This window comes from Carassius gibelio, chromosome A15 (genome assembly GCF_023724105.1).
Source record: "Carassius gibelio isolate Cgi1373 ecotype wild population from Czech Republic chromosome A15, carGib1.2-hapl.c, whole genome shotgun sequence".
Classification (NCBI taxonomy): domain Eukaryota; kingdom Metazoa; phylum Chordata; class Actinopteri; order Cypriniformes; family Cyprinidae; genus Carassius; species Carassius gibelio.
Window position 1 is genome coordinate 13,924,359 of NC_068385.1, and position 11,351 is coordinate 13,935,709.

General features: G+C 35.8%; 2 protein-coding genes across 4 annotated transcripts in view; both read right to left on the reverse strand.

The window, feature by feature from the left end:
- Nucleotides 1–5,515, reverse strand: part of LOC128029267 (small G protein signaling modulator 2) — a 48,548-nt gene extending 43,033 nt beyond the window's left edge. For both annotated transcript variants that reach the window (XM_052616940.1, XM_052616939.1), the window contains exons 1-2: nucleotides 5,251–5,515; nucleotides 1,550–1,625 (exon numbers count right to left, since the gene is read on the reverse strand). In XM_052616940.1, the coding sequence (XP_052472900.1) occupies nucleotides 1,550–1,625; nucleotides 5,251–5,310 (136 nt within the window). In that variant the 5' untranslated portion in view covers nucleotides 5,311–5,515. The remainder of the gene's footprint in view (nucleotides 1–1,549; nucleotides 1,626–5,250) is intronic.
- A 1,132-nt stretch (nucleotides 5,516–6,647) lies between these two features.
- On the reverse strand, nucleotides 6,648–10,978 carry LOC128028569 (BTB/POZ domain-containing adapter for CUL3-mediated RhoA degradation protein 2-like). 2 transcript variants are annotated; one of them, XM_052615824.1, is made up of 7 exons: nucleotides 10,888–10,978; nucleotides 9,571–9,913; nucleotides 9,315–9,484; nucleotides 7,897–7,980; nucleotides 7,726–7,778; nucleotides 7,418–7,613; nucleotides 6,648–7,344 (listed from the first exon to the last, which is right to left on the reverse strand). In XM_052615824.1, the coding sequence occupies exons 2-7, from the start codon at nucleotides 9,809–9,811 to the stop codon at nucleotides 7,126–7,128; spliced, it is 963 nt and encodes a 320-aa protein (XP_052471784.1). In that variant the 5' UTR covers nucleotides 9,812–9,913; nucleotides 10,888–10,978; the 3' UTR covers nucleotides 6,648–7,125. The 2 variants fall into 2 exon arrangements, with proteins under 2 accessions (XP_052471784.1, XP_052471783.1); XM_052615823.1 differs by having other exon boundaries at nucleotides 10,743–10,928.
- Nucleotides 10,979–11,351: the final 373 nt, after the last annotated feature.

The window sequence follows — 11,351 nt, forward strand, 5'->3', positions numbered from 1 at the left end:
GATCTGCTGTAGTCATGGAGTTCAACAGCTATTGCAATAGCATTTACATAGCAAATCTCATATTCCAAAACCTTGTCATTTAAAGCTAATGAAAAGGAGTGTTGAATGAAGATGTCCTCATTACAGTCTCCATAAAAAAGTGCCTGAGTAACAAAAGTAATAATTCAAATTTATTAACGGATGTTCCACAATTAAACAGCGCTAACCGACTAACGGAAGAACAGAGATGAGTCACAGAGTAGCCGAGGGCTGACATCACTGCTTGTTATCATGTGACCTTTAACCTTGATTCACGGTTTAGTCTTCTAAACGAGAGGAGTAATGGAAAATAGCAGGTGTTTGGATAAATCAAGCACTCCGTATAAACATGGCAGACCTGCATACCTACAAAAAGAGTTCAGGCCACACAGGCATATATGGACATAGGCAAAATGAGGTTGTAAATGTTAACAAAGCTAAGTAATAATGCAGTAAATAAATTTTCCCTTCATATAAAAACAGCATTTATGCTTGTACATTGATGAAACTTGACTAAGCAATATCTGTGGTGCCACGCAGCACTGGTGTGTCACTGACGTAATGAGGCTGAGCCTGGGTTAATGTCCCGGCCTGTCTCTGTGTCACTGGAGTAAAGAGTCTGAGTCACACACAGTCCCAGTCATCTGCACCGGACAAATCAACCTTTTTACTGGCAGTGATCCAAAGCTCCGGAACTATAATCATGCCATCGAGCCCCAGCCTTCCCCTCTGAAGTCTTGCAACAATGACTGGGAAATTGTGCATCTATTTTTATGGGTCAGAAACAATATATTTTTTTATTTTTCTATTTATTTATATCTATGTGATTATTAGGTTACATTCATGCATATTAATTATTAGTTCATTTAAATAATTTGAAACGATTTCATTTGCAATAAGAGATGGGAAATTGTGCAGAATTGTCAGAAATAAATTCATTTTTACTTTTATTTATTTCTATATATTTTAATTTAATATATTGTATATTATTATTAGGGTTTCTTTACAAAAAACATATATTTATCTACATTAATTATTAGTCAATTTATCATTTCAATTCACAATATGAATTTGTGTCAGAAAGAAATACACTTTTTAGTTTAATTGAAATCCACATATTTTTTATAATTATTATTATTTTTTTACTTTCATAGAGCATTTCTTTATTAAAAGTTATATACATGTTTGTTAATTATTAGTTATTTTAATTAATTAATGCTTTCACAAAAACCGTTAGGAAATTGTGATTCTAAAATGTAACTCCACGACAGCTCTTAACTCACTTTTTCTACAGTATGATCATTTGTTAATGATTTTCAACCAAAAAGATGCACGGAAGATTATCACAAACTATTCTCACAAATTCAAACCATATTTATGTTAACCAGCAAAATAACTTGGTGACGTTAAAATCAGCAAAATCAACAAATTTTATGTCACAGAAAAGTAAATGCTTATTTTTGCAAGGCATAAAAACATCAGCATTGGCCTATGTGATACAAAACACCTCTTCTCTCAAAACTGTACTCACTGCAAAGTGCAATAATGTGGCTGCTGTCTTCATGTACAAACTTCTTGGTCACCGCCTCCTCCATCATCTGCTTTACCTAGACATGGAAAGACATGTCATTAGAAATGGCAAAGACTGGCAAAAACAATAATGGCAAGTCAGAATTCTTGGAATTGGGTGCACAAAAGCAACTAATTAATAATGACAGCGTAACCACAAAAGCTTTAATTAGCATCATTCAACTGATAAGTTTCCCTGGGAGAGCAAGGAACTGTGTAGAATGAGTCTCTGTCACATTTTCTCTTCCAACTGTCAGTTCTACAGCAAATCCCAAACTAATTAATCACAATCCTTGCAGGCAGCTTTATACTGTTTGTGTAATTTGAAGAACAGCAGAAGGGTAATTGTAGCATTGAGAAGGAGCAATTATGGGCATCTGTTGATTACGGGCATGACTTGTGCGTGCCCTATGGTATGAGATTTGCCACAAGACAGTAAAAGTAGGACAATTCAAAGGAATGGTTCATTTGTACTCAGCTTCAGACCATTCAAGATGTAGATAAGTATGTTTTTTTATCAAAGACTTGGAGAAACATAGAACACATAGAAATATAGCTCATCAATGGATCCTCTGCAGTGAATGGGTGCCGTCAGAAGCCCAAACAGCTGATTTAACCTGAGTCATGTGGATTACTTGTGGATTATTATGATGTTTTTATCAGCTGTTTGGACTCTCATTCTGACGGCACCCATTCACTGCAGATGATCCATTAGTGAGCAAGTGATGCAATGCTAAATTTCTCGAAATCTGAGAAAGAAACAAATCTCAACTACATCTTAAATGAACTGAGGTTGAGTAAATATTCATCAAAATTTAACTTTTGGGCATACTTTTAGAAAGTGTAATATTAAGTGTTTGGCCATTGCTGTTGTCCTTGGGACAAAATGAAAATGAAAATAATGAAAAAGATTTAAAACCAGTTCATTACAGCAGCCTGTTGCATTACATAACATATCTCGAAAGACACAAGATTGTTTGGACGCTCGCGTAGTGCAAATGCTTCACATAGTGATTCAAAAGAACACAATGGCATTAAAACCCATTTCCAGCCGAGCTGACAGCAGCAACTACGGCGTTAATGAAGTCATCACTCAAGGATTTTTACAGTTGAAATAAGGAGCAATCAGAGCTTGCCGGTCCACACTAGTAATTCACAATCTAACATCTACAAATACAAAGAGCTTTGGCATCCTCTTTCCAATTTAAAAGGTTATAGTAAACACCTAAAAAGGGTTGCAGATGCGGTCAGTTGCATGCACAAACCCCAATAAAAATAGTATCAAATAGGGGATGCATTTCTGCAGATTAAAAAATATGTAGCAAATATTAAATACATCATTGCAAAATGGTGTAACGTTACTCAATGCAGCCAATAAATATTGATGGGGGGGGGGGGGGGGGGAGGCAGAGAACAGGAAAATGAAACTAAGTTGTTTTGCTCTTGTGGGAGGCATTTGTGACGATCCCTGCTTCGTGCAGCTGTATTAATCGTCCACTGATGCAATTTAACTTCTTAGGTAGCTGCTGATGCTTTCAGTTCCTAGGCAACCAGAAGGCGGTTGACTGCGGCTTAAAGTGACAGAGACATGGGATGTTACACAAAGAAAGTCAATGGGGTAATAAAAATCGAATCCTATGTGAATTGCAGGACACAGGATTGAACGTTTTTTTAAGGTCTATTTCATTCTGATACTGTGTTTCCTCACTTTACATATGATGCTTAAAACAGTTCTAGTTCTAGATATATATATATATATATATAATTATATATATCTTTCATTTTACATATCATACATATTTCCCAAAGACAGGAGAAACAATATCAATCAATAGAAATCAATGCTACTCTATTTTAACTATGTTAACTAAAGAGTCCAGGACATCTCTGTGGAGGAAGTGACTCATTTTAGAAGTAAAAATAGGGGATTTAAATGAATATGACGCACAAAAGCTTGTTAAAACTTGATAAATGAGATGATGTTAAAAATTGAATTCCTTATTAACCCATGCCACTGGGCCAGCTGAGGCCAGATACCCTAAGAATTATTCCAGCTCTTTATATCCATGAATTTTTGGCCTCTATTAGACATGCTATCATGAAAAATGATGTCTGCCAGGACTGTGCATTAAGTTCAAGAGGCTGAAGCAGCTACGTGGACACAGTCTGTTCTGACACATGAGACATGCTGGTACCAATTTAGGACATCTATTCTTCGCAGCAATTCATTCAAGATTTCTATTATTCACGAGGGTTGGATTTAAAACTAGCATTCGCTGCACTGTGAGGGAAAGATAAGAATTAATTACACTGATATGAAAGAATGTAACAGCTTCTCCCACTGTACAGTTACAGGAGTGAAAACATTGGAAACTCTGTGAATTTGAAGTCTTATCAAATAATTATTACAAAATATGCCCAAGAACAGTTCATTCATATTATCTCAGCCTACTTATGTTGAATTGGCATAAAACTGTTAGTACAGATTTTTTTAATACATGTTTTTACTCCTTTTTTTTATCTTAAAATTATACCATAGATTAATCTTTTTTCCAATATTATTAGAAGCCTCTCTTAAATACTTAAATCTAATCATAACACAGAGTGGGCCAATATATTTGTATTTGAACTAAACTATATATTTCATCACTGTCCAGAAGTTAAGATGTTCTTGAATTGTTTTCTACACTGTATTTGACTCTTATTCTTAGTGGAAGCTTTAAGCTAATTTGTATGAACATTTATATATTAATTTCAAATCAAATATGTCATGTATTGATTTATTTTGTCTATAACAATGTAGTAAGTGCAATGCACCAGTTATTATAGCAAAAATATTACATTTCACTTTACATACATTATCCCTTACTTGACTTAATGTCACCTACTAGTCAAATTAAACTAATTATAATAATGAGTTTGTAGCCAGTTCAACCTGTAGCGTGAACCAACAATGGCTATACTGGTCCTCTATAATGGTATATGAATTTGACTGCATGATAGAACTTGAAATTAACGTGTAACAGCTCAAAAATGAGGTTACTGTTGTATTTCCACATGAGAAAGTTTTCTCTGCATGCGATAAAAAGAAAACAAGCCCAGATCAAAACAATCTAAGCATAGGCTATTAAACGCAGAGCCATCAGTGCAACCGATCTTTTCTAATCTAGTAAAATAATAAAAGTCGCGTGCTTTCTCTTACAGTCGCGTTATAAATAAACCTCGCGTGCTCTGAGCGCTCGGCTCCTCAAATGTATCTGTCAATGGAAATTCGATGGCAGCACGTTTCTATTCACACTGCAACAGGCTAATAGCATATTCGACACTAAATACGTATTCAGTTAAGACTAGTCATTTGCAGAAGACAGAATATATTGATCACCACAGAAACCACTGATTAAATCACTGTCTCCCATAGCAACATTAAGTTACAGGCGGATGAGGAAGGAAACAGCCGACCCCTCCAGCGCTACAGGTGAAAGGGTTTGAATTTGAACCTATAACTTGTAAATGCAACTCGTTATACATGAATGCATCACTGTAAACATAAGCGCATCCAAAACTTCCATATGCATGCACTAAATCGGATGCAAAGGATGTGAGCTAAAGCATGTTTTAGAATTCAATCAAAACTAAGACACGAAATACATTAATTGCACTTACTTCTCTTTTGACGTTCCATAGCAATTTCTCTTTAAATTCTTCTTCTGTAGTCGAACCCATTGTCCCTGACTGTTAAACAACCCAAGTGCAGCATAAACTGGCTGGAGACATAAATCTGAACGGCTCGCCTGCCTTCCTCCCAGTATTTCTTTCCCCTTCCTTCCTTTTCATATAAATGTGTGTACTGACAGCTGAGCGTTGACGCATCTAAGCACTGCCGAAGCGCATCGTGAAGCCATCTTCGGTTCCTTTATGACGCAATCACCGCTGGCCCCGCCCCCTTGCTATTGTAGATCAATGGGATAAATCTCTTCACGCGCCGTACGCCGTTCAGGCAGTGACGGCGATTTATTTTTAGCTCCCCTCCACATTTGACAGCTCAGACAGAGGCGACCGTGGTGGTTCAACTAATCAGGCATCAAGACATGATGTTCATATGATCTACTGGATGAAATGATGATGCATGATAGTCTCACATCCTATTATGGAAGGGACAGCTGGATATTACCTAGAAATGGCACAGGTGCATTCAACTGGAAAAAATAACTCGCACAAATTCTAACGACTAAATATTTCACAGCTGTTTGGGGTTTGTGGAACAATTTATTATTTGCCTTTAAAGGAATTAGTTAACCCCAAAATGAAATGTAATTAATGTAGATTAGTTTTTTTTTCTTCTTGATAGCAAGATATTTGAAGAAATTTAGCATTACATCATTTGCTCACCAATGGATCCTCTGCAGTGAATGGGTGCCGTCAGATTGAGTCCAAACAGATTAACGTCTTGTGAAATGAAAAGCTGTGTTTGTAAAACACAATTCCATTACTAAGGTAGTTTGGCTCTAAACCACATCTATAACTATTTTACATCAAAAAATCCACCAACGTATGTTTTGTTGTGATGTTTTTAACAGCTGTTTGGACTCTCATTCAGACGGCACCCATTCACTGCAGAGGATCCATTGGTGATGAACAAGTGATGTAATATTACATTTCGCCAAGTCATTCACATTTTGGATGACAACTATTTAAAATACATACTGTTAAAATGACTAGAGATAGAACTCAAAAGACAAAGAAAAGAAGACAAATCTCTCTCTTTTTGGTCCATACATTGACACAATATGAGTCAAAGGAGTCCAATGTTGTTTTGGAGCTTACGGACCAATCTGAATTATTCTTAAGATCCGCAAAGAGTTTTCATTTTTGGGTGAACTACTGTTTGGGTTAAAGAAAATATTTTGTGTGTGTCAAATAACTGGAGCAGGAACATTTTAGTTCACATTCATTCATGCATTCATTAAGCACCGCATTAAAACAAAAATCAAAAACTGCCACCTGATTTTCACAAATATAAACATACATGAGATAGATAGAATATATATATAATATATATATTTTTAAATCACAGTATCAGATGATGTAGGCATAAGACAGGATTGTACCAGAGTATATGATCCTGTATGTAGCAGTGATGTTTTTGGCAAATTCATCTTGGCGAAGATGTTATCAAAACATGCCATGATTACATTAGTAACTACTATTTTAAAAAAGTGTTTTCTAAAAAAAAATAAAAAATAAAAACAACAATAAAAGGTAAATAATTTAAAAATTAAAAGCACTAATGCTAATTCATAATCAGCTTTCTGTGTGATGTTGACATCAAATTTCAAGCAGCATTTCATCCAAAACATCGATTGTCAAGCCACCTACAAAAACATAAAAATCACAGAGTAGCAATCGGTTCGGGCAGCGAACTACAAAGTGGTAAAACGGTGCTGGTAGATTAGTGTTCTCCACAGACAATGCGAAAACAGAAGCACTAGTTGGAAGGATATATATAAAATGTCCTGGAAGCCTCAATTCACAGTTAGGCTAATGTCCAAGTGGTCTGTCGTCATAAGTGCTGTATCTTTTAATGTGGATGCGCCGCACACGCTCCCTCAGCTCCACGGCTTCCTCCTCTTCACTGTGTGAGCAACAATTGTTCCGTCTGCGAGTGGCCTCCAACAGAGAGTTATCTGGGACTGGGAGAGTCTCATACAGCAGGGCATTTAGCATCTCCTCGTAGATCCGTGCTTCTGGAAACTCAACCTGAGCAAATTGCCAGAGTTCTACTGTCATATTTAAACAGGCTATAAGAAATACCTTTTCAAAGATGACTTACTTTTGTCTGCTTTTTCTCAGTAGCATACAAAATGGATGTGCAGCAGACTTCTGCTAGCTTGCGCCTCTGTCCGTAAAAGGACCAGCAGCAGATCTCATCTCCAATGACATCTTTAATGAAGAGCACACGAAGGCTGTAGCTCAGAGACAGCTTCTCAAACAGCTCGATATTCTTGAGTAGGTGGTCATCCGAGTTGCTTTTGAGGAAAATCAAAGACCAGTCACAAAGAAAGTAAGTATTGACACTAGAAGCCAAGTGAATCTCTCAAAAAGGTAAATCGTGTTGAATGTTATAACACTCGTGTTTACCTTGTATAGGAATATTTGTTGTTACCTCGGTTGTAAAGCAGTTTTACAGCAGGCTATAAGTGGAAAAATAATAATGCCAAAACACATTCAGAGTTGCAGATTTTCTTGTTTTTATGTGAACATAAAATAAACCCCAAAAGACAGAATATTTGCACTTTAGGAGAGTCTCACCTTTACACAGCCTTTTATCAGTCTCTCCTCCTCTTTAGGAGATGTTATGACCGGGATAACACACAAAGCCTTTTCTTCATTTTCCTACCAACAAACAAACAAACAACATTTTTAAAAGTGGATCTCATAAAGCCTGCCAATATATATCCGGGTCATATTTTCCCCCAAATTATTATTATTAGTATTTTATTTTGGACATAAAAAAATGATTGCTTTTAAGAATATTTAAATAGTTTGCATGGTTCTTTTACATACACTAGATTTTCAAAGGTCTACATTAGTATGTAGACTAAGAAATTAATGCTTTTATTAAGTGAACTTATATTTATTAAATTGTTCAAAAGTAACAGTAAAGACTTTAATAATGTTACAAAAGATTTATATTTCAAATCAAGAGTTTAGCTATTAAAAGTTAAATGCTCTCCCCTACTGTTCAATAAAAAAAATGTGCAATACCACTTTAATTATTTAACACTACCCTACATCTTATTCTATTTCTTGTAAATTATATTCCATCTATATATCACAACTGTACATACTAATTTCGCGCATATAAGTGTACAGAAAGTATTCAGACCCCCTTAAATGTTTTCACTCCTTGTTATATTGCAGATATTTGCTAAAATCATTTGTTCATTTTTTGTTCCTCAATGTACACACAGCACCCCATATTGACAGAAAAAAACAGAATTGTTGACATTTTTGCAGATTTATTAAAAAAGAAAAACTGAAATATCACATGGTCCTAAGTATTCAGTCCCTTTGCTGTGACACTCTTATATTTAACTCAGGTGCTGTCCATTTCTTCTGATCATCTTTTAGATTGTTCTACACCTTCATTTGAGTCCAGCTGTGTTTGATTATACTGACTGGACTTGATTAGGAAAGCCACACACCCGTCTATATACAGTAAGACCTTACAGCTCACAGTGCATGTCAGAGCAAATGAGAATCATGAGGTCAAAGGAACTGCCTGAAGAGCTCAGAGTCAGAATTGGGACAAGGCACAGATCTGGCCAAGGTTACAAAAACATTTCTGCTGCACTTAAGGTTCCTAAGAGCACATTGGCCTCCATAATCCTTAAATGGAAGATGTTTGGGATGACCAGAACCCTTCCTAGAGCTGGCAGTCCGGCCAAACTGAGCTATCAGGGGAGAAGAGCCTTGGTGAGAGAGGTAAAGAAGAACCCAAAGATCACTGTGGCTGAGTCTGTTGTTGTTGTCTGGAAGCTTGTCACCAGAACAAATTCCTTGTATGTGCAAACATACTTAGCAATAAAGCTCTTTTTGGTTCTGATTAAATATCCAATTTCTTTCTTTTAATTTTGGAATGAAATATAACCTGGATATCTGACAGATTTCATGAGAATGACACATAAACAAGAAACCCACAATCAAGAGTACAAGTCTCAACCAACCTGCAGGGCTCTCTGGCACAAGTCTATCAACCCCTGGATCTGGTAATACTTGGCTTCTGCTAGGAGCTCCATGATAACCTGTCTGCTCTTGGGCAAGGTCACAAATCCATCACGGAGATAGCTGAGAATCAAACCAAAGTGTTTCCCACAGCGATCTATTAAAATCCGACCTTAAAAAAAAAGAATTCACATTAACCACATCAGCACCTTGAATCAAGTGTTTACATTGCATCTCTGCACTGTCTAAATAACTTGCCTTCCTTATCAGTGAGCACCTCCGTCTTGCCACTGAACATGGATCTCAGGAGGGTGTCCTGTCGCGTGAGCACTTGCAGTGTGGAATAGTAAAGATTGCCACCAACATTGAGCTGCACATACTTGTTGCCGGTGACACCATGGTAAGGGCAGGTGTTCGTCTTGGAGCAGGCCAATGAAGAGACAGACACATTGAGCCTTGTTTGTGGATGAAGCTGGTGCAAGCAGCTCTCTCCTGACATGTCCCGCTGTAGGTAGATAACCACCTTGAACACGATGGGTCTAATTTCCCCCGTCGTAGTGATTGCTGCGGAGCAGGCTGCAAGTGATGCAAAACCTACATGCTACACAACACAAAACTATTAATTACTTATGTATATATATATATATATATATATATATATACACACACAAACATATACAAGATGTTTAAAAAATATGGAATATTATGGAAAAAGTATGGACTGAATACCCATAATAACAGCAAATATGGCCTTATACTTGATTGAAAGACTATCTAAAGTGATATTGATATTTCTTGACAATTAATAGATGATGTTATTTGAAATATTACTAAACTAACGTAGAGGTATCTACTTGCATTTACAAAAAGGCAATGCTTTCAAACAAACGTGTCTAGTCTGCTCATATGTTAAAATATGTCGCAAAAAGCCCCATGACGAAACATTTCTGGACTTTAGTTAAGTTTAATGGTAAGCTAGAAATTGGTTTTAATTTGTTAGTATAATTTAATTTAGTTTAATTTGGTCATAAGTTAAGCTACAGGTGCGTCTCAAATTAGAATGTGGTGGAAAGTTAATTTATTTCAGTAATTCAACTCAAATTGTGAAACTGGTGTATTAAATAAATTCAATGCACACAGACTGAAGATATTTAAGTCTTTGTTTTTTTTTAATGGTGTTGATTTTGGCTCACATTTAACAAAAACCCACCAATTCACTCATCTCAACAAATAATTAGAATACTTCATAAGACCAATTAAAAAAAAAAGAACCAAGACTTAAGCTACTTCAGTCTGTGTGCATTGAGTTTATTAAATAGTCTCACAATTTTAGTTGAATTACTGAAATTAACTTTTCCACGACATTCTAATTTATTGAGATGCACCTGTATGTTTATCGTGAAGAAACTTTTCCCAGCTAGAAAACTCACCCCTCTGCTGCATTCCCTTGTGTGCGTTTAACTGAAACCGAGGGCTTGGTCAGTTCGACAGTTCTACTTCAATCATTTTTGATAATAAGAAAACAAACAGGTCTATCTGAAGATATAAAAAAGCAAAATCACTTTTTACTTGTACCTTCGGAGATAACAGGGTGTTGCTTGTTCTTCTTCTTGGAAAGAACAACAGCAACAGGTTAAACCGTGTTTAAGATCTACTGGCACCTATTGGCTAGATCAGGGATTGTCAACGTGCTTTACTCTTACATTACATTTACATCTTATCATTATATCCATAGACATCATGATGTCTATGATTATATCTATGTCCATGTCCTGAAATCATGTTTATTAATGATTTATAACAGGCTTTTTAACCGTTACATACCCAGACTCTCAGTCAATTTAACCACTTATTTTTTAAATGCTGTACATATTTTTATTTAATAGATATTCAATAATGTATTTATTTTTTCATTTATGTATTCCTACAAAACAAGCAAAATAATAATAAAATTTCTAAAGTATCAAGACTTTTATTTTGAAATGTGTACCAATATCACAGTGAATGTTCTAGATTTAATAAGATGCCATCCTTGTATT